This window comes from Mirounga angustirostris, unplaced genomic scaffold (assembly GCF_029215605.1).
Source record: "Mirounga angustirostris isolate CCGP_5_RB_7025 unplaced genomic scaffold, mMirAng1.0.hap1 SCAF_11, whole genome shotgun sequence".
In the NCBI taxonomy this organism is placed as follows: Eukaryota; Metazoa; Chordata; class Mammalia; order Carnivora; family Phocidae; genus Mirounga; species Mirounga angustirostris.
The window spans coordinates 62431449-62451282 of NW_026991719.1; the positions used below are offsets into that span (position 1 = coordinate 62431449).

Consider the following 19834-nt stretch of genomic DNA (forward strand, 5'->3'; position numbering starts at 1 on the left):
GCCGTGTGGCCCGAGAGGCGGTCGGCATTCTGCACGCGACTGGAGCGCACGTCGGCTGTGTTCTTCTCAGCTCTCTGCCTCGCGGCCCTTGTATTGCCAAGATGTCGCTTTCTAACAAGCTGACTCTGGACAAGCTGGACGTGAAGGGGAAGCGGGTCATCATGAGGTAATTCTACACATCTGCTCGTGCTCCTTCTCAAGGGCTTGGCCACAGCCTCTTCGGCTGGAGCCAGCTTGCTTCCTCCCCTGCCCAGAGTTGCTTTTAGTCCGGCTCGGCCCCGTGGGTTCTAGGCCTGCAGAGTGAGGCTTCCCACCACTGTGGCCGAGGCTTTGCCCCAGTTTTACGGTTTCTGACCTCGCTGGCCTCAGCCCAGAAAGGCAGCCGTTTTTGCCCTTTGGAGGTGGATCCACCGAGGACGGGCTCAAATCCGGGACCCCCTTTGCCCTCTTCCTGTTCCTGGAATGCAGTTCCGTCGCCTCCAGCTCCCAGCAGGCGGGATGGGACCTAATGCTTAGCCTGCAAATCCCTAGGCCCCAAAGAAGGGACCTTGAAAGGTCATTTGGTTAGTTTCTCTTCCCCCACCGCCCTAGATCATCCCAGATAAATGAGAAAAGGCACAGATTTCAAAGGTCCCTGCACAAAAGGGAAATTTTCCCAGAAGATATTAATTTAGATGTCCAGGAGTAGAATCCCCTAAAACGTTGGGGATGGGAGGGTGAGGAGGGGTGGGGCACACTGAAGGAGGCCTTGCAGAGCTTATGTAACAGGCCTCTGCGCGACACCGTTGGACTACAGGCCATGGGGTTTACATCAGGATTGTGACACATGCTGGGTAATGGTGGAGCAGGGTGTGGGTGCTCATTCTTGCCGTTCTCCAGCCTCACCTCACAGATGGCAAGAGAAGCAGGATGTTGGACGTGAGGATGACTACCCATGCACTTTGGGGTCTTCTACTCTGCACATGTGGATCCCTGGTCACTTACGCACGTGGCTTTTCCCTTATATGCCAAAATTGTATGGAGCTTTTACATTTATCCTTTTGGTAACGTGTGGTATATTTGCAAGCCAGGAGCAAAGTGCAGGACAGTTAGGTATGTAACTGATGGATTGACTGTGCTATACCTTGATAGGTTCCAAGGGTGGTGCATTTTCCGGGTCACAGGGCTTGCATTGATAGCCTTGTGCAGTCCTGTCCTTTTTGGGAAGTGGTTGATTGATGGGCAGGCTTGTGAATGGTGTGATCCAGCCCCTTTCCCAGTTTGGGCTGGTTCAAGTGAGGGCATCTTTTGGATATTAACAGACATACAAGGCTGTAGGGAATCTCCCTTCATAACTACGCTTAAACATAGGAGGGCACTCCGAATTTCAGAACTCTGGGCACCGTAAAAGTTAATGCAGCTCTACCCTTTTCTCTAATTTCATTATGGGCACTATTAGTTTGCATGTGGCCTTCTCTGCCTTGTCGTGGAAATAGAACTCAGTAGCTTATGGCCATGAGAAACACTTGGTGTCCACATTTTCCCAAACGACCTAGGCATTTGCAATCGGGACAAAGTAGGAATCAAAGCCATCCTAATATTAGAAAAGGACCCTTTCTACCCCTCAGGTGATCTTAAGAGAGGGGATAGATTATATGATAAACAGGCCAGCTAGACATTGGCATGTAACTAGATTTTAGGTTTTTTAATTATTTCCTCCCATCTTTACTGGGCTCGAGGCTGACCTTTCCAGATAGGTAACACCAGCTCAAAGCCCAGGGGTGGGGCATCACGCTGGTCACCTTCCTGCAGTTGCAGTCTTGATTTATCTTCTGCTCATGGAAACTGGTTTGAGGAATTAACTGGGCTGGCTGGGAGTGGGACTTGAGGAAGTGCTTATCTTTTCTCCCTCTGGACTTAAACATGAAATAACTTGGTGTCCAAGGGCTCAAAGTTTCATTTAACACAGATTAACCTTGAGCCTTGAAATGATTGGCCAGTCCTGTTTTGCTGATGGAAAATTACCTGTCCAAGGTCACTGAACTAGCAAATTGGTGGCAGAGCTAGGACTAGATTTTGGGTCTTTGGCTGCCAACCAGATCCTCTAAATACTCAACATTGTAAACAAGGACGGGCTAAAAAAGACTTTTTGTCTGCTGAAGGTTGCAATCAATAAACACCCCCCCCCAATCTGGATAAATTCTACTTACTTCACCTGGGGACAGGGAATTACTTTGTTCCCTGATTATTAATGTATCTCTTTTGAACAGAGTCACATTTTGTAGGACTTTTTGGAAGAGCCTAGGCAGCTATGCCTTGTCAGCTCAAATTTTTTGTTCCAATGCCTTTACGTGGTGGTTGCTGGCTGGCAGTGTTTCAGAAATGGGGCCTCTGAGTATTGGCTGCTTCACTTGCCTCCTCTCTTTGTCCTGCAAAAGAGAACTCTAATGTCTATGATGTTGATGTTAGCCGAGTCTTCTGGCTCCTGCTTTGAATTGCCGAGGGAGCAAACACACTGATTTGTTGAGGGAACGTTAGATAGCCAGAAACCTCTGACTGGGTAATTACCAGGTTCCACCTCCATCCCCCCCCCCCCCCCGGATTCCAGTTGACTTTACCGCCTTTTGAGTAAGCTTCCGGCTTATTTTTGCAATGTCATTTCCTTTCTTCAGACCGCACAGATTGCCAGTCTTACTCCTTTGGTAACTTGCGAAGCACTTTCCTTTTTGCTTGCTCCCTCCACCCCTCTTTTATTTTAAATCTCACTGCTTTTCTCTAACCTGTTCTGACTTGTTAAGCAACAGCTCTGATGTAGTGGAAAAAGAAATGGAGAGGAAAAACTGAGCCGAGAAAAAGTCTTTAATAAGATACCCATAATACCCCAATCTTGCAGTCGGTGGGCATGGTACTTTTGAGAGCTTTTAATGGGACTGGGCCTGGATCCCTGAGATTTCAGGTGACAGAGACTTGATACTCTTACTCTAACTAAATATTTTAACATTTTATTTTGAAATAATTATAGATTCACAGGAGGTTGCAAAGTTAGTACAGAGAAGTTTGTTCACCCAGTTTCCCCCAAAGGATACATCTTACAAAATTAAGGAGATTGCAAAAATAGTACAGAGAAGTCTTTGTTCGCCCAGTTTCCCCCAATGGATACATCTTACAAAATTAGAGTACAATATCAAAAGTAGGAAGTTGACGTTGGGATAAAGCTTATAGTTCTGTGCTGTCTTATCACATGTATAGAAAGAGCTGTGTAATTCCCACCACAAGTTATGAAACTTGTTTGATCACCACCAAGACCTTCCTCCACCTCCCTCTGCAGAGTCATGCCCCCACAACTCCCTCCATTCCAACCCCTGGGAACTACTGATCTGTTTCCTGCCCCTAACATTTTGTCATTTCAAAAATGTTACATAAGTGGAATCACAGTATATAACCTTTTGCGATTGGCTTCCCCCCCGCCCCCCCACTCAGCTTAATGCCCTCGAGATTTATCCAAGTTGTTGCATGTATCAGCAGTCCATTCTTTATATTGCTGAGTAGTACTTTATGGTATGGCTGTTGCGCAGTTTGTTTAGCCATTCACCCATTGATGGACGTCTGGTTTGTTTCCAGTTTGGGGCTATTACAAAGAAAGCTGCTGTGAACATTGAATATTCATGCACAAGTCTTGATATGGACATTTATGCTGTCATTTCTCTTGGGTAAACACCCAGGAGTGAAATCACTGGATCATATGCTGAATTCCCAGACTGGTTTCCAAAGCAGGCACACTATTTTACATTCCTACCAGCAGTATAAGTGATCAGTTTTTCTGCATCTTCACCAGCATTTGGTGTTGTCATTATTTTTTATTTCAGCCATTCTGATATCTGTGTAGTGAAATTTGAGTTCATGCCTGAAGCTGAGCTCACCAGTGTTTCAGGGAAGTGGAAAAGGAAGGGGTGCAGATTTTAACTTAGAATGGAAGAAGTGGAGTGTGTAGGCAAGAGCAGTTTCTTTGGCAGAGTCCTCGGAAAGGAGAAGCTAAAAGCAGAACTGTTGAGAGTGTAGGAGGTGATGAAGGGAGGTAAAGCACAGGCAAAGAGAAGAGAGAAGTCCAATTCCCATCAGGAAGCTATGTCATGGCAGCTTGGATAGATGACACAGATTCTTGAGTTTCTGCCCAAAGAATTTCCTTCCTGTAAGGGCTTGGGAGTAGGGAGCACTGAAAAAGGGTGGCTTGTGCTCAGCCTGTTGCCATTAGCCCTTTTGACCTGGGCCTTTCTGGGAGGTTGCAGGAGGGAAAAATGACACAGGTAATGGGATACTCTACGCTCTTCAGAATGTACTTGAAGGCTGGCAGGGGCCTTGTTAGGATATTTAGAGAAGATGCTTAGAATCAGAGTCAAGTAGCCTGAAACTGAGTAGATTGTATTTCCTTTTTTTTATAATTTTTTAAAAATGTTTTATTTATTTATTCATGAAAGTCAGAGAGAGAGAGAGGCAGAGGCAGAGGGAGAAGCAGGCTCCCCGCCTAGCAGGGAGCCCGATGCGGGACTCGATCCCAGAACCCTGGGATCATGACCTGAGCCGAAGGCAGACGCTTAACCATCTGAGCCACCCAGGCGCCCCTGAGTAGATTGTATTTCTTCAGAGACATACTGCTTTTATTTTTGAAGACTTAATTAAAATGTTTGAATATAGAATGATTTCCTCAACCCACCTTTGGAAAGGCTGCTCTTCAATGAACTAGGTTGGAGTATAGTCCTGGGGGATATAGGAAGTTGGTCGTCTTAATAGGTCTAAGTATTTCGTAATTGTCTGCTAGGCCTGGAGCATGGCAGCAGTCTTCTCGACTAGGTCATATCTTCCCTTAGTTCCTTAGCATGTGACGGTGCTAGCTGTTTTTGTAATGGTCGATTGTGTTTTAAAGATTTTATTTATTTATTTATTTGACAGAGAGAGACACAGCAAGAGAGGGAACACAAGCAGGGGGAGTGGGAGAGGGAGAAGCAGGCTTCCCGCAGAGCAGGGAGCCTGATGCGGGGCTCGATCCCAGGACCCTGGGATCATGACCTGAGCCGAAGGCAGACGCTTAACGACTGAGCCACCCAGGCGCCCCTCGATTGTGTTTTAAAAGGCAGGTCGATGCCTTCTAAAACACAAGTAACATTTTGGAGAAGCATTAACATGTATCATAATAGCTGCCATTTGTATGGCACTTACTGTGTACAGGTACTCTTCTAAGCCCTTGACAAATAACACTAATTCATTTAATTCTCACAGTAACTGTGAGGTAGGTACTATCATCCGCATTCTGCAGATGAGAAAGAAAGTGTTTAAACGGGATCTTGGCAGGCAGCACTTAGCCCTAACACCTACCTGTCACACGTTGTTTTCAGTCAGATTGAAGTAGGCTGAGGTTCCAGGGAGTTCAGAAGGGGGAAGGAATTACTGGTTCTTAAAAAATGGTAAAGCAGTAATCTGTTGGGTGAGAAAGGAGAGACTGCAGTAAATTATTTGCTTGTGCCATCCTGATCACTTCTCTAATTGCCTGTTTGTCAGGTAGGCAGGATCACATGTTCCGTCCTCCCCTCTCAGGTTTTATGAAAGAAGCTATCTTATTTTTATTGTCTGTTTTGCTTGAAGAGTACTGTGTGAACTTGGTCTTGGACACTGGGTTTTTTCTGGTCACGAGGCCCCAGGCTTTCTCCGAAAGAATGATAATCTGTTGATGTGTTCTTTTTTCCAGTCATTTTTTTTCTTTTGAGTGATGTTAGTTAGCTTCCTTAGGACCCAGAAATAATATCAAAGGAATCAGAATCAAGATGTGTTCCTTAATTACCCCTTATCCAGCCAGCTGCCATTATTCCTAGATACTGTCATGTTAGGTCCACATAAAAATCTTTTTAGATGGAACTGGTTTTAGCTTCCCAGGTCTTTTTTTTTTTTTTTTTAAGATTTTATTTATTTTTTGACAGACAGCGAAAGAGGGAACACAAGCAGGGGGAGTGGGAGAGGGAGAAGCAGGCTTCCCACTGAGCAGGGAGCCGGATGTGGGGCTCGATCCCAGGACCCTGGGATCATGACCTGAGCTGAAGGCAGACGCTCAACGACTGAGCCACCCAGGCGCCCCAGGCTTCCCAGGTCTTCAGGGCTAGTTCCTGTGATGTCACTTAGGTTTGTTTTTTATTTTAAAAAATTTCTCTTTTAAAGTATATCAAAAGCTCAAAGAATTATCACGAAACTGAACACATTTGTGTAATCACCCAGGTCAAGAAATACAGAATAACCCCAGAAACACCCTGTGGTGTCCTATCCCAGTCCCTCCTCCTTCCCTCCGCCTCCCCATGGCTAACCACTATCTTAACTTCTAATACCACTGATTGTTTTTAAGGTGGATTTGAATTCCTACCTTATTTAACTGGTTCCCTAAAAGTGCTTCTCCTAATCTTTGAGGGAATCTGAAACTTTGTTTCTTTTTTAGAGTGGACTTCAATGTTCCTATGAAGAACAACCAGATAACGAACAACCAGAGGTAAGGTCTCTGCTAAACCTTGAGTTTGGTTTAAGATGTGTGTGGGTATATAGGATGAAATGGTTTTCCTTTCTTAGTGTAGAACTGTGTGGTAACTTAAGCCATATAGTCTTGGCTTTCCACAAACCCACTATCTGGTCTGCTTTCTTACGAGAATAAAGAAAGTGAAAAAAGTCATCTTAAGAAAGTGATTTTTTTCCTCTCATTTTTTGAAACTTTGAAGGATTTGGGGTTACGCATTTTTAAAGAACATCAAAGCTGAAGGTTACTTGGCTTCTCGTGCAAAATGAAGAACTGTGCAAGAGGATTTTTTTAATACTAGTAATTTTAAGCTTACATGTATTTTTATAAGCCCCTATTCAGTATGGCCCCGTAAAATAAGTTTTTGAGAATTTTGATGTAAGGGAAAAGATGTCAGAGGTAATATTCTCAGTTTAGGCTGTGCTAAATATCTTGTCTCCAAAATCAGAAGCAGAAATTTTAAGTGGTAGAATACTCTTGCTTTTGACTAGATTGTAAAGAAGGTTTAATTTTAAATTTCAGATGAGGGGTTTGAGCTGGAAAGGTGTGCTTTCCAATGATCTAGAGCAGTGTTGTCTAATAATATAATACGAGCCACATATAATTTAAAATTTTCTGGTTGCCACATTAAAAAGATAAAAAGAACTGGGTGAACTTAATTTTAAGTAATATATTTTATTTAATCCAGTAAGTCCAAAATAATCATTTCAATATGTAATTAATAAAAAAATTAAAGGAACATTTAACTTTTTTGGTATTAAGTCTTCAAGATCCAGCATGTATTTTAACACAGCACATCACAATCTGGACTAGTCAATTTCTAGTATTTAAGAGGCACATGTAGCTGATGGCTCCCTTATTGGACAGTGCAGGTCTAGACCCAGAACATTTTCAGATATTGGCCCCAGGGTAGAGTCTGGCATTTTACCAAGTACATCCCTGCTACACCATAGTGGAAGGTCTCTGTTTTGTATAAGGCAGCTCTGACCCTCTTGATTTTCATTATTTTCTGCAGCACACAGAAGAAATTGGACATAGGCCTTCCAAGGTGTTTTATGAATTAAAAGCAGAGAAGCAGGTCTGAGTACATTCTTTCCGTTTTCAGAAATCCATGGAGTTAACAAAAGGAAGCATTAGAAATAATAGAACTTCCGATAAGGGATAGCTCTGAAGAATAATTTGGTTTCTTTGGGCAAACTTTGTACCTAATGAAGGTTTCTTCTTTATTTGGTGTTAGTGAGTTTTTATATATGTCAAATAGCATAAGATATTTTGGAAACATAACCTGGTTTTTTATTATTCCATTGTCTGCTGAAATGCCACCTTATCAGAGACTGGCCACCCTATCTAAAATCCCCTTCACCACTATTCCTCAGTCATTCTTGTCTCTCTACCTTTATTTTTTCCATAGCTCTTATTACCACCTGATTACAGACACACACGTGCACACACACACACACACACACACACACACCCCTATATTTATATGTATACACACGTATGTATGTTTATTGTTTGTCTCTCCCTCCATTAGAATTTCACTTCATGAGAGCAGAGACTGTTTTATTTACTGTTGTATTCTCAGAATCTGGAAAGGTACCTGGCATAAGAAGCATTCAATAAATATTTGTTGAATAAATGAATGGTTTTCTTTATTATCAATTTCAATTTCTTAAAGACTGGAAAAAATGGAAAGTTAGTATCAAGTTTATAACAAAAATTTGACATGTTTAAAGGAAGTTAATAATTTTTTGGTTAAACTATAATGAGGTTAATATGACATTATTTAAACTATATTCTATATAGTGTATTTTTTCCTGCCAGAAAATGTGCCTTAGGATCTATAATGGGTGCAAAAAAATTACTACATCTTTTTAAATTTTTCCTAAATTTCCTTTAATGGTGTCAAAGATTTGGGAATTCTGGATTTCTTCCTCAGTCACATAAGAGGGCTGTTTCAGGGGTCCCCAAGACACCTACATATACTTAGTGATTCACTAGAAGAACTCACAGGACAGGACGTAGCATATAGTTCTCACTACTAAAGTTTATTATTACAGCGAAAGGATGCATGACAAGATCAGCAAGGGGGAAAAGACACCTAAAATCTGGGGAAATCCATGCAGGGGCTTCCAGTGCTCTCCCTCCAAACTGCAGTAGTTGAATGCATTGTTTTTGCCCAGAGAAGCCCATTAGAGATTTGGCTCCCAAGATTTTTACTGGGAGCTGGTCATATGGGTACCCTCTGCCTAGCAACCAACAAAATTCCAGACTATTAGAGGAAGGCAGGTGTTGAGCATAGATCACTTAGTTTGTACAGTCTAGGAGCAGTGTCAATTAGAATGTCCCTTGTCTGTCAGAGAATTGAGGGACCACTTTGGAAGCCAGGTTCCCAGGCACTGGCCAAGGGCCAACCTTGCAAGCAAGTCCTTCTAAAGATAGCAGCTTCATTCCTGCTATGGTAGCTCTTTTCTGCATAAGGGGCAAAACGTGATCAGATTGAATAATCCTCGGTGGATTGTTTGGCATCATAATTGACTTCTTCCCCTGAACCTGAGGACCATCACTGAATTGCCAACAGTAAATCTGAAGAAATTTAGAGAAGAAAAGGGGCTTTATAGTTCACAAGGCCATAAATAAAGTCGTTCCCACTAATCCTAGGAGTAACCTTGATCTACCTGCTATCTCTTTCTGGTTACAGAATCAAGGCTGCCATCCCAAGCATCAAATTCTGCTTGGACAATGGAGCTAAGTCAGTTGTTCTTATGAGCCACCTGGGCCGACCTGATGGTGTCCCCATGCCTGAAAAGTACTCTTTGGAGCCAGTTGCTGTAGAACTTAAATCTCTGCTGGGCAAGTAAGTGCCAGACTCTGGAGCTGGGGGACTCCATGACAGGAGATGTTGTGAAGCGTGTTGTTACTGGTTCTTTCAGATTTCTCAAGTATCTCCATCTCCTGCTCTCCCCAGGGATGTTTTGTTCTTAAAGGACTGTGTGGGCCAAGAAGTGGAGAAAGCTTGTGCTAACCCAGCTGCTGGGTCTGTCATCCTGTTGGAGAACCTTCGCTTTCATGTGGAGGAGGAAGGGAAGGGAAAAGATGCTTCTGGGAATAAGGTAGGACCTGTGACCTCGACATTATTAGGGGTGAGGAGGACTGAGTCCATAAGAGACTGAAGAAAGAGGTAGTTGATGTTTATTTTTTCGTTAGATGCCTTTTTGTTGAAGTACAGAATAAATATATATAAAAGTTTATTCATATATAAAGGTTATTTTATTCATATATATGAATAAATATTCATATATGAATAGATACATATTCATGTATATGAATAAAAATAAATCTTTAATATATATAAGGTTATTTTAATATATATGATAACCTTTAATATATATATGAATATACATGGATATATATGAATATATTCAAGCTATGCATTTATATAAAAGCTATGCATTTATATAAGTGTGTGTATATATATAGATAGATAGATAGATAGATGCATGGCTTGATAAATTATCACAGAGTACACACACATCTGTGTAACCACCACCTAGGTCAAGGAATAGAATATTGGCTAGCATCCCAGAAGCCCTTCTCATGCTCAAGTGTTTTGTAATACCTTTGAAAAATAAGTGGATACCATTTGGGTATAAGAGTATTCAGTGGACATGCTTTGCAGTTGTTCCTTTGTTACCCACTTGGCCCATGATACATGAGGATTTTTTTTTTTCTGACAGCATGTGTGATAATCCTAGTGAAGGGTAGGCTATGATTCCCAAGTGCTGAGAGCAGACGTTCACAGGCATTGGTGGGGGCGGGTGTCCATGCTATACCAGGTGTTCCTCGAACAGAACAGACCCTGGTGTGTTACGGAAGGACAGTAATATTCTTATTTCGAAGGGGAATTAACTTAATGGTTGAGCTTGGTACTCTTAAAACCATAAATTTCAATTAAGTGTGATATAATTGGGATTTTCTTATAAAATAATTATGTGAGCAGAAAAAGTACTTTTCGTAAGTCAAGTAGAAAGGGTCTATGTGGGAAAATTGATGATAGTTGGGTAAATGATGGTCATGATGATATTGCCTAGGATTTGAGACTTTTTTTTAATGAAGTGTAAAGCATTTTTTGGAATTCTCTTTAAGATAAGGAAGTGCAGGTATTATCATCTTATAAAGAAATTTGAGTCTCCGAAAGGCAGTCATTTTACTGAAGTTCGAGGTGGTAGTGCTGTTGCTGGGCTTTATATATATATATATAGCTCAGTCCATTAGATCAGCAAACTTTTTCTATAAAGGGTCAGATGATAAATATTTTAGGTTTTGTAGGCCAGATAGTCACAACTGTATGTGGTCTCTGTTGGAACTACTCAGCTCTGCTATTGTCATGCCAAAGTGACCATAGAAAAAACCACCCAAAACAAAAATTAAAAAGAGCAACCATAGATAATCCACAAAATAGATTACTATCACCTGACAACCGGAATTCAAATATTAAATGATAAAGCTGGCTCTTTGAGGATGATTTAGAATTTGCCTATTGGTAGAAGAGAAGCTGAAGTCATCCTTTAGAACATTCTACCCTTATGTGTTTAGTGTCTTGGGGAACAAGACTCTCTGAGGCTAGTATCTCAATCTCCTGTTGTGCTTCTGGTGTTTCTTAAGGTCATCAGAGTACCTGCTTTTAAGCAGTTTCTTTTCTTAGCACCTCAGGCCCTGGTCTTGCCTTATCCTGCCTTTGGGCATAGTCTTGGTACAGTAGTAAGAGTCAAGTCCTTATCTCAAATTTGGTGCCCTTTTAGAGTTGAAACTCAACTTGCACAGAACTAGAACTTAGAAGTGGTAGCAAATTGAGGCAAAATTTGGGAAGTGATAAACTAACAGTTCTAGTCTATGACTTCTTTTTAATTAACTTTACATTTAGTGTCCAGTGGCTTTCGATGCTTGAAATTTCAAGAGCCAGTAATAAGTTCAAAATAGATTTAAAAAAAAAAAACAACAAAGCAAGGACATAAAATTTTTCCTTTTTCCAGTGTGCCTACATTGGTCTTTTAGGAACGTTTTCTTCTAGTTATTGGCAGATCAAAACTTGAGAAGTGGGTTAGTTTCTATAGTGCTTTTTTCAAGAAGAGCTTCAGTTTGCCCCATTTTTCCTTAGACAGTTCTTGGAGGGGTTATCATGCCTTTTTAATAGATGAGAAGGCTGCAGGGTCAGAGATCAACTTGCCGAAGGTTACACAGTGAATTAGTGTCAGAGTTGGGCCTAGAACCCAGGTGTCTTGCCATTTGGGCAGTATTTTCATTACTACATGATTATCTTCCAGTCACCGGTGGCAGATGATACTCCATTCTAGAAAGATTATGTGGGTTCTACAGTGTTTAGTTTTAGCATTAGTTCCCCTGCATTGTTTGGGTCATTAGAGGAAAGCCCCTGTTCTTTGTGGCAGCCTCCTTCACCTTGAAACAGGAGGATGGGAGTGGGCAGCAACTAAAATGAACATCTGTCTTGTATATTCTTCTGTGCTGTGTCCCCCTGTGCATCTTTGCTTGGTTTCTTTCTGGAGATTTCTTTGTTCATCCTGCCATCCTGCAAATGTCCCCTTTTGCGGGGGTCTGGGGGTAGGGATCCTGGATGGTGAGCTGACATTTCAAGGCCATAATGTTTTACTTGTACTTTTTGTTTCTCTTTCTTTTTTGTAGAAGTGTATTTCTTGTTTTCTTAGATGCCTAACTTCTAGGGAAGGTTATATAGAATACCTTCTTTTAATATACATAAAATGTTTCTGAGGGCCTTTGCTGTTGTCATGTTTCCACCTGCCTTCTCTGTTCCAGCTTCGTGAAGAATGTGTGTGAAAGCCTCTTTCCCTTTGCAGAAAGGCCTTGGTAGCTAGAAGCTTGAGTCAAGTATAATCCTAACTTTTGTAAGGAAAATATGTTAAAATGAGGATATGAGTCAAGCTAAGGAAAGGAAAAGATAATTTTTTTTTAAAGATTTTTATTTATTTGTCAGAGAGAGAGTACAAGCAGGGGGTAGTGGCAGGCAGAGGGAGAAGCACGCTTCCCGCTGAGCAGGGAGCCCGATGTGGGGCTCAGTCCCAGGACCCTGAGATCATGACCAGAGCTGAAGGCAGATGCTTAACTCACTGAGCCACCCAGGTGTTCCAGGAAAAGATAATCTTATCTTAGGAGTTGGGGGAGAGGTCAGTGGGGTGTGATTAGCTTCGGGAGATTAGAGGTTAAGCCATGGTTCAGGAATCTTAAGTTTGCAATTTGAGGCAAGGTGTGGAGAGCAGAATGTAGAAGTGACCAAAAGACCTGGAATATTTGGAAGAAGAAATAGATCCTGTTGCTAGTTGTGAAAATTGCTGTCCTACCAACTCTGGGTCTTTAGAGATAATGCAAGAGGACTCTTGGTATAAAATGCTTTTACAGTTGTCTTTGGAGCCATCAGCATTTTCTGTGTTGGTTTTTCCTTTTTTTTTTTTTCTTTTTCCTGCAGGTTAAAGCTGAGCCAGCCAAAATAGAAGCCTTCCGAGCTTCACTTTCCAAACTAGGAGATGTCTATGTCAATGATGCTTTTGGCACTGCTCACCGAGCCCACAGGTACTAAGAGTCTTTTTTGATGTTGCGCTAGGAGCAATATTCCTCTGTACTCAGGCAGCCCAAGTTCTGGGTTGTTGTTGTTGATTTCTGTATTAGACAGAACATCATCCTTTCAGCTTCTGTCTAATTGGAGCTGCCAGTTAGACTGTGGTTCTTGTTGAATATCCTTGGTCCTTATTTTTTTGAGGAAATAAAAGTACAACATGTTGAGAATTGTGGAGCTTTTTGTCGTGCTTCAGGAAGAGGTTGCTTTTAGGATATTTCAGGTAGAGCCCTCCCTTTGTTAACATTGTAGGGTCAGAATCTTATGCTGTCATTAGGAAGCAAATTGAGGAACCTTCTCCTTTTGTCATCAGCTAACTGGCTGCTTGTTTATTAGGGTTAAACCCTTGACTTGAAGACTGTTAATTGGGTATCTTAAATCCTACTTAAGGTTGTTGCTTTTTACTTGTCCTCTTGGCCCTGTTCTATTAGTCAAAAAGCTCGTCTTGCACCTAAGTGTTTTTGTTGCAGTTTAGGGATGAAAACTGTGGTCTCCTGGAATCTCAGAAGTGAAAGTATTTCAGTGATAAGGAGATGGCCTCTAGAATTGGGGGGAATTGGTAAGGATTGACCAAAATTTAAATTGTCTCTGGTCTTCTCTAGCTCCATGGTGGGAATCAATCTGCCACAGAAGGCCGGAGGTTTCTTGATGAAGAAGGAGCTGAACTACTTCGCCAAGGCCTTGGAATGCCCAGAGCGACCCTTCCTGGCCATCCTGGGCGGGTATGAAGAACTCTTCAAGATTTTGCTTTAAATAGTGTGTGTGCCTGGTAGTAGGCCATGACTTGGATGGTTTATTATGGTCAGAAAGCATAATCAAACTGGGTAAATGAGCGTTTAATAAAGGGACTATCTACAAGTGTGTCGGTAGGGTTCAGGGACACCCAGAAAGTACAGCATAGTAATCTGGGGCTAGCAACAGCAAACACCTTCCCTAGGCCTGTAGGGACAAAGGGAAGGAATGGTTACCAGAATCCAGAGAGGGTAGTTGTATGGAGAGGGCCCTCTGATAGAAACTGTAGCATTGTTCAAGGAACATGGGCATAGGCGTCTGGCAGGGAAGGAAATATACTCTGATCTCCCTTCAATCTTTACTGATGTTCCCCCTTCCCCTGCCCCCTCCCAACTGCCTGCAACCCAACTGGAGGCCAGAGGGCAGGGGAGTCCCTTGATGCGCTCCATGCAGGTCAGCCTCCTGGGACAAAACAGGGCCAAGAAGGATAGCAAGTGGAGCAAGTGGAGCTTGCTTGGAGGGAAGAATGGGAAAGATTCACCATAGGTGCTCATCTAACAATTTTTGAAGCACTTGAGCCTTTCACGTACAGTCTGACAAGAATAACTGTGAACATCTAGAGCTCATTTCTCCAGAATATATACCTTTTTATAGTTTTTCCTGTGGGGAAAGGTACCATGTGGATAATGATATTCTAATGGCTTAGTTAGAGGTAGAAATTTCAGAATTGCAGGTTAAGAGGCTAGGAAGATAAATTTTAGAGTGGGGAGAGATGTACTGCTTGGATAAGAGAACTTCCTGTCACTTGGCATGGCTATCTAGGTAGCACCCTCTTTATGGCTGAAGGCCACTGACCCTTCTATAAGCATGTCCTGCCCTCTCCCCGCCAAGGGATTGAACACACTCAGCATTTTCCTGTGAAAGCTGACTCTGGAGTTGGGTGTCAATTTCAGGTAGCATAGTTCTTCAGGCTTCATGAGCCCAGTTTCAGGGTCCTAAAAATAATTCAAGTGGGTACAGATTGTTATCTGCATTCTAGAAGCATTGCCCCTCTTGTGCACTGTGTTATAAAGGTCAGACTCTCATCTTCTCTGGAGATTAGGATTTGAGCTGCTTTTGTTTTCTGTCCTTCTGTGGATCTGGAATATGGGAGTGAGTACCATCTAGTGATTATGATTAGGTTTAGGTTCAGCTGGAAATAACTGTTTGGGGGGAAGTTGATGTGGAGGGTTTTTTTTGTTGTTGTTGTTCTTTTTTTGCCACTTTTCTTCCAGTGTAGTCTTGTTAGGCCATTAACAGTTTTGGGGGAAATTTTACATTTGTTTAAAAAGATTTTATTCATCTATTTGACACAGAGAGAGATCACAAGCAGGCAGACAGGCAGAGGGAGAGGGAGAAGCAGGCTCTCCGCTGAGCAGGGAGCCCGATGCGGGGCTCGATCCCAGGAGTCGGGGATCATGACCTGAGCCGAAGGCAGACACTTAACGACTGAGCCACCCAGGCGCCCTGAAATTTTACATTTTACTAAAAAACACTGTGGAAACACTGAAGCATGTATAGAAGTTGAGAAAACAGTATACCTAATACCCTGCTTCAACAATTACATTATCAGGAGTACTTTTAAGCAAGTTTTAGACATATAATTTCACTTAGTAGTTCTGTATGTATCTCATAACTGATAAAGAGATTTCTTTTTAAATAGCCACCATGTTACACCTAACACAGTTTAACAATTTTCTTCCTGTCATCTAATATGTAGTCTGTATTCAGAAGTTCTTTGTCATCTCAGAAATGTCTTTTTACAATTGGCTTTGTTGCATAAAGATCCAAGTGAAGTTCATGCGTTGTATTTGGTTGTTAGGCATTTACTATTCTGTAATAGTCTCCCTTTTCTTACTATTTTCATTCCATTGATTTGTTGAAGAAGCAGGGCATGTGAGCTGTAGAGTATCCACCCCACATTTTTTTTTAAGATTTATTTATTAGAGCGCATGAGTGTGTGCACAAGCAGGAGGGGCAGAGGAAGAGGGAGAGAGACACTGGGCTCGATCTCGTGACCCTGAGATCACGACTGGAGCCAAAACCAAGAGTTGGATGCTTGAATGACTATGCCACCCAGGCGGCCTGGCTTGGGACAGTTTTGAGTGGGTGCAGGGATTCCCATAATTAGCAGTCTTGCTCAGGTAAAATTAGCTGTCTTGACTCTGGTTTTTGTGGGGAGAAGGGGCAAAATAGACGTATTTGGGTCTCATAGTTTCTTTAGACAGTAGTAGGTCTTCTAAGTCCTTTTTGGTCTAGAACCACACCTTTAAGAGGTTTTCTTAGAAACAGATTGGCCTTTTGGGTTGAAGAAACATAGGGGAGAGTTAGCCAGTACTTTTTTTTCCTTCCAAATTTTTATTTAAATTCCACTTAGTTAACATACAGTATAATATTAATTTCAGGTGTAGGATTTAGTGATTGATCACTTACATACAGCACCCAGTGCTCATCATAACAAGTGCCCTCCTTCATACCCATCACCCATTTAGCCCATCCCCTTACCCCTCCCATCCAGCAAGCCTCAGTTTGTTCTCTATAGTTAAGAGTCTGTTTTATGGTTTGACTCTTTTTTCCTCCTATGTTCATCTGTTTTGTTTCTTGAATTCCACATATGAGTGAAATCATGTGGTATTTGTCTTTCTCTGACTGACTGACTTTCATTTAGCATAATACTTTCTAGCTCCATCCATATTGTTGCAAATGGCAAGATTTCATTCTTTTTATAGCTGAGTAATATTCCATTGTGTGTGTGTGTGTGCACCACACTTCTTTATCCATTCATCAGTTGATGGACACATGTGGGCTCTTTCCATAATTTGGCTATTGTTGATAATGCTGCTATAAACCTCGGGGTGCATGTACCCCTTCGAATCAGTATTTTTGTGTATTTCGGTTAAATACCTAGTGAGTACAGTTGCTGGATCATAGGGTAGTTATGTTTTAACTTTCTGAGGAACTTCCATACTGTTTTCCAGAGTAGTTAGCCAATACTTTTGTCACTTGTGGGACATTTCTCTGTTCCTGTGCCTTGATACAGAAACTCAGGCAGTATGTAATATTACTTCCTTAGTCCACCGTTTGTTCTTTTGGTGATGATTCTTGCTTTCCCTTCTAGAGCTAAAGTTGCAGACAAGATCCAGCTGATCAATAATATGCTGGACAAAGTCAATGAGATGATTATTGGTGGTGGAATGGCTTTTACCTTCCTGAAGGTGCTCAACAACATGGAGGTAGGAAACCAGTGTCAAGTGGATGTGAAGTGGTTCTCCATGAGAAATAGCAGGTTATGTAAATTTAAAAAGAAAACCAGCTTCTGACATGAGCCCTCAAAACTCCCATTTTTACTTACTTTGGAAAGTTGGCTTTCTTTTGTCTTGGAATTGTTCCTTTATACTGTATTGTATCTTATTCCTGTCTGCTTTGTGAGGTAATCATGTTCTTAGTAAAGAGGCTGATCTTTATCTTGGCTGCTGTGTATAGATTGGCACTTCTCTATTTGATGAAGAGGGAGCCAAGATTGTCAAAGACCTGATGTCCAAAGCTGAGAAGAATGGTGTGAAAATTACCTTGCCTGTTGACTTTGTCACTGCTGAAAAGTTTGATGAGAATGCCAAGACTGGCCAAGCCACTGTGGCCTCTGGCATCCCTGCTGGCTGGATGGTGAGTCACTTGGGTGGGTGGTAGTAGGAGGGAACAAAAAAAACATTTTGATTTCATTCATTCATTCAGCCAACCAGCAAGCATTTTTAAAAGAATCTCTATAGGAGGTCTCTGTCAGAGAGGGCTTCAAAAGTAGCAGTGAGGCCCTCCTCAGAGAATCCGTGGGGGGAAAAGCATGATTGCTGTCTTCATCAGTAATGTGAGGGCAAAACCATTTTTTGTTTCTTCATTTATTTAATGTTAAGTAGTTAACTATGTACTGGGGTTGGTGCTAGGTACTTTCTTGATTTGGGCTGTTCTAGATTATGTTGTTACCTAGAAACTTGTAAAAGAACTCTTACATGAAAACATTAAGATAGTAGAACTGTACTGCTTATAAACAGGGAAAATATATGTGTATATTAAAGATGAAATATTTGGTTGTAGTGTTCTCTACATAATATCAGTTTTTAAAATAATTTTTTGAAGATTTTATTTATTTGACAGAGACACAGCGAGAGAGGGAACACAAGCAGGGGGAGTGGGAGAGGGAGAAGCAGGCCTCCCGCGGAGCAGGGAGCCCAACGCGGGGCTCGATCCCAGGACCCTGGGATCACGACCTGAGCCGAAGGCAGATGCTTAACGATTGAGCCACCCAGGCGCCCCAATACTATCATTTTAATAGCTGTATAAGACTGTATCATGTTGACATACTAGTGGCTTAGTTATTTTCCTCTTGTTAAGCATGTGGGCATTTAGTTCAGTGTTCCTCAAAGTGTGGTTCCAAGGACAACAGCATTAGCAACATTTTGGAACTTACTAAAAAATGCAAGTTTTTGGGCCCTATCCCAGACTTACTGAATCAGAAACTTGGGGGTTGGGCCAGCAATTTTTTTTTTGCTAGAATAAGCCCTCCTGGTGATTCCATTGCATGCCAAAGTTTGAGAACCACTGAATCTAGATCACTGTTTCTCAACCTGGCACTGTTGACATCTCAGGTAGTTTTTGTCGTGGGGAGCTGTCTTGCACATGGCAGGATGTCGAGCAGCATCCCTGACTTCTACCTGCTAGATGTCAGTAGAATCCGACCCCCTTCCCCAAGTTGTGATAACCAAAATATTCCCAGACATTGCTACAGGACCCCTGGGGAGGGACAGAATTGACCCTCGTTGAAAACTACTGATTCAGTTCTTCACAGTCAAAAATAGTGTGATTACGAATGTTTTTATCAAATAACCTGAAGTTTTCCCTTCCATTTGATCTTCCATAAAGGGCATGAGCAGGTTTATAATTTTCAAGACGGAAGGGTATCTTTTGGTTCTACAAGAAACTCTAGTGTTCAACCTTGAGTTCAGGTCTTGGTGGAGATGGTGTTTGCTCCTTTCTAAGTAGCTTTTCTTGGTAGCTCATCTTCTTTTTTAACTCCGACCCTTAGGGCTTGGACTGTGGTCCTGAGAGCAGCAAGAAGTACGCTGAGGCAGTTGCTCGGGCTAAGCAGATCGTGTGGAATGGACCTGTGGGCGTATTTGAATGGGAAGCTTTTGCCCAAGGAACCAAAGCCCTCATGGATGAGGTGGTGAAAGCCACTGCCAGGGGCTGCATCACCATCATAGGTAAAGGGTCCTTTACAAAGTTAATGCCAGTGTAGTCTGGCAGAATTCTGATCAGAGGAAAGTTGAAGGGAAATGATTAACTTCTCCTAGGTTTCTTGGTGCCAGTTGAATCTTGAGAGCTGAACGGGTATACAGTTTATGGAGGACCCTCTTAATGAGATGGAATTGGGGGGTTCATCATCTACCTTTTGGGCTTAAGAGCATGGTGCCTTAGAAGTTTGGTGCCAATCCTTTTTATTTATTTATTTTTTTCCTTCTAACTTGGCTTTCATTCGACAGGTGGTGGAGACACTGCCACTTGCTGTGCCAAATGGAACACAGAGGATAAAGTCAGCCATGTGAGCACTGGGGGTGGTGCCAGTTTAGAGCTCCTGGAAGGTGAGATTCTTCCCTTTTACTCGACTTCTTGGGGGCAAGGTTGGGGGTTATGCAGTGACAGGTGGGTAGAATGGAGTAGAGATAGTATGTGGTGTTGTCATTATTGTTACTACCTGAGCAGTACAAATGGAGGAACTTCAAATAACGCTCCTGGCATCCATTTTGGGTGGGGAGGGGCAAACCTGGGACCCAAAATGTAAAAGTTACCCAACTCTTGGTCCTTTTATGTCCTAAGGAAGAGCAGACATGTTACTGGGA

At 42.1% G+C, this 19834-nt stretch overlaps 2 protein-coding genes across 2 annotated transcripts in view; one reads left to right on the plus strand and one right to left on the minus strand.

Moving 5' to 3' along the window:
• Positions 1–19834, plus strand: part of PGK1 (phosphoglycerate kinase 1) — a 20392-nt gene continuing 558 nt past the window's right edge. Inside the window, exons 1-10 of the mRNA XM_045879867.2 lie at positions 1–166; positions 6455–6505; positions 9228–9383; positions 9495–9639; positions 13026–13129; positions 13775–13894; positions 17062–17176; positions 17427–17606; positions 19021–19198; positions 19478–19576. Of these exons, the coding sequence (XP_045735823.1) occupies positions 102–166; positions 6455–6505; positions 9228–9383; positions 9495–9639; positions 13026–13129; positions 13775–13894; positions 17062–17176; positions 17427–17606; positions 19021–19198; positions 19478–19576 (1213 nt within the window). The 5' untranslated portion in view covers positions 1–101. The remainder of the gene's footprint in view (positions 167–6454; positions 6506–9227; positions 9384–9494; positions 9640–13025; positions 13130–13774; positions 13895–17061; positions 17177–17426; positions 17607–19020; positions 19199–19477; positions 19577–19834) is intronic.
• Positions 5174–19834, minus strand: part of TAF9B (TATA-box binding protein associated factor 9b) — a 26330-nt gene continuing 11669 nt past the window's right edge. Inside the window, exon 7 of the mRNA XM_054508536.2 lies at positions 5174–5451. Within this exon, the coding sequence (XP_054364511.1) occupies positions 5429–5451 (23 nt within the window). The 3' untranslated portion in view covers positions 5174–5428. The remainder of the gene's footprint in view (positions 5452–19834) is intronic.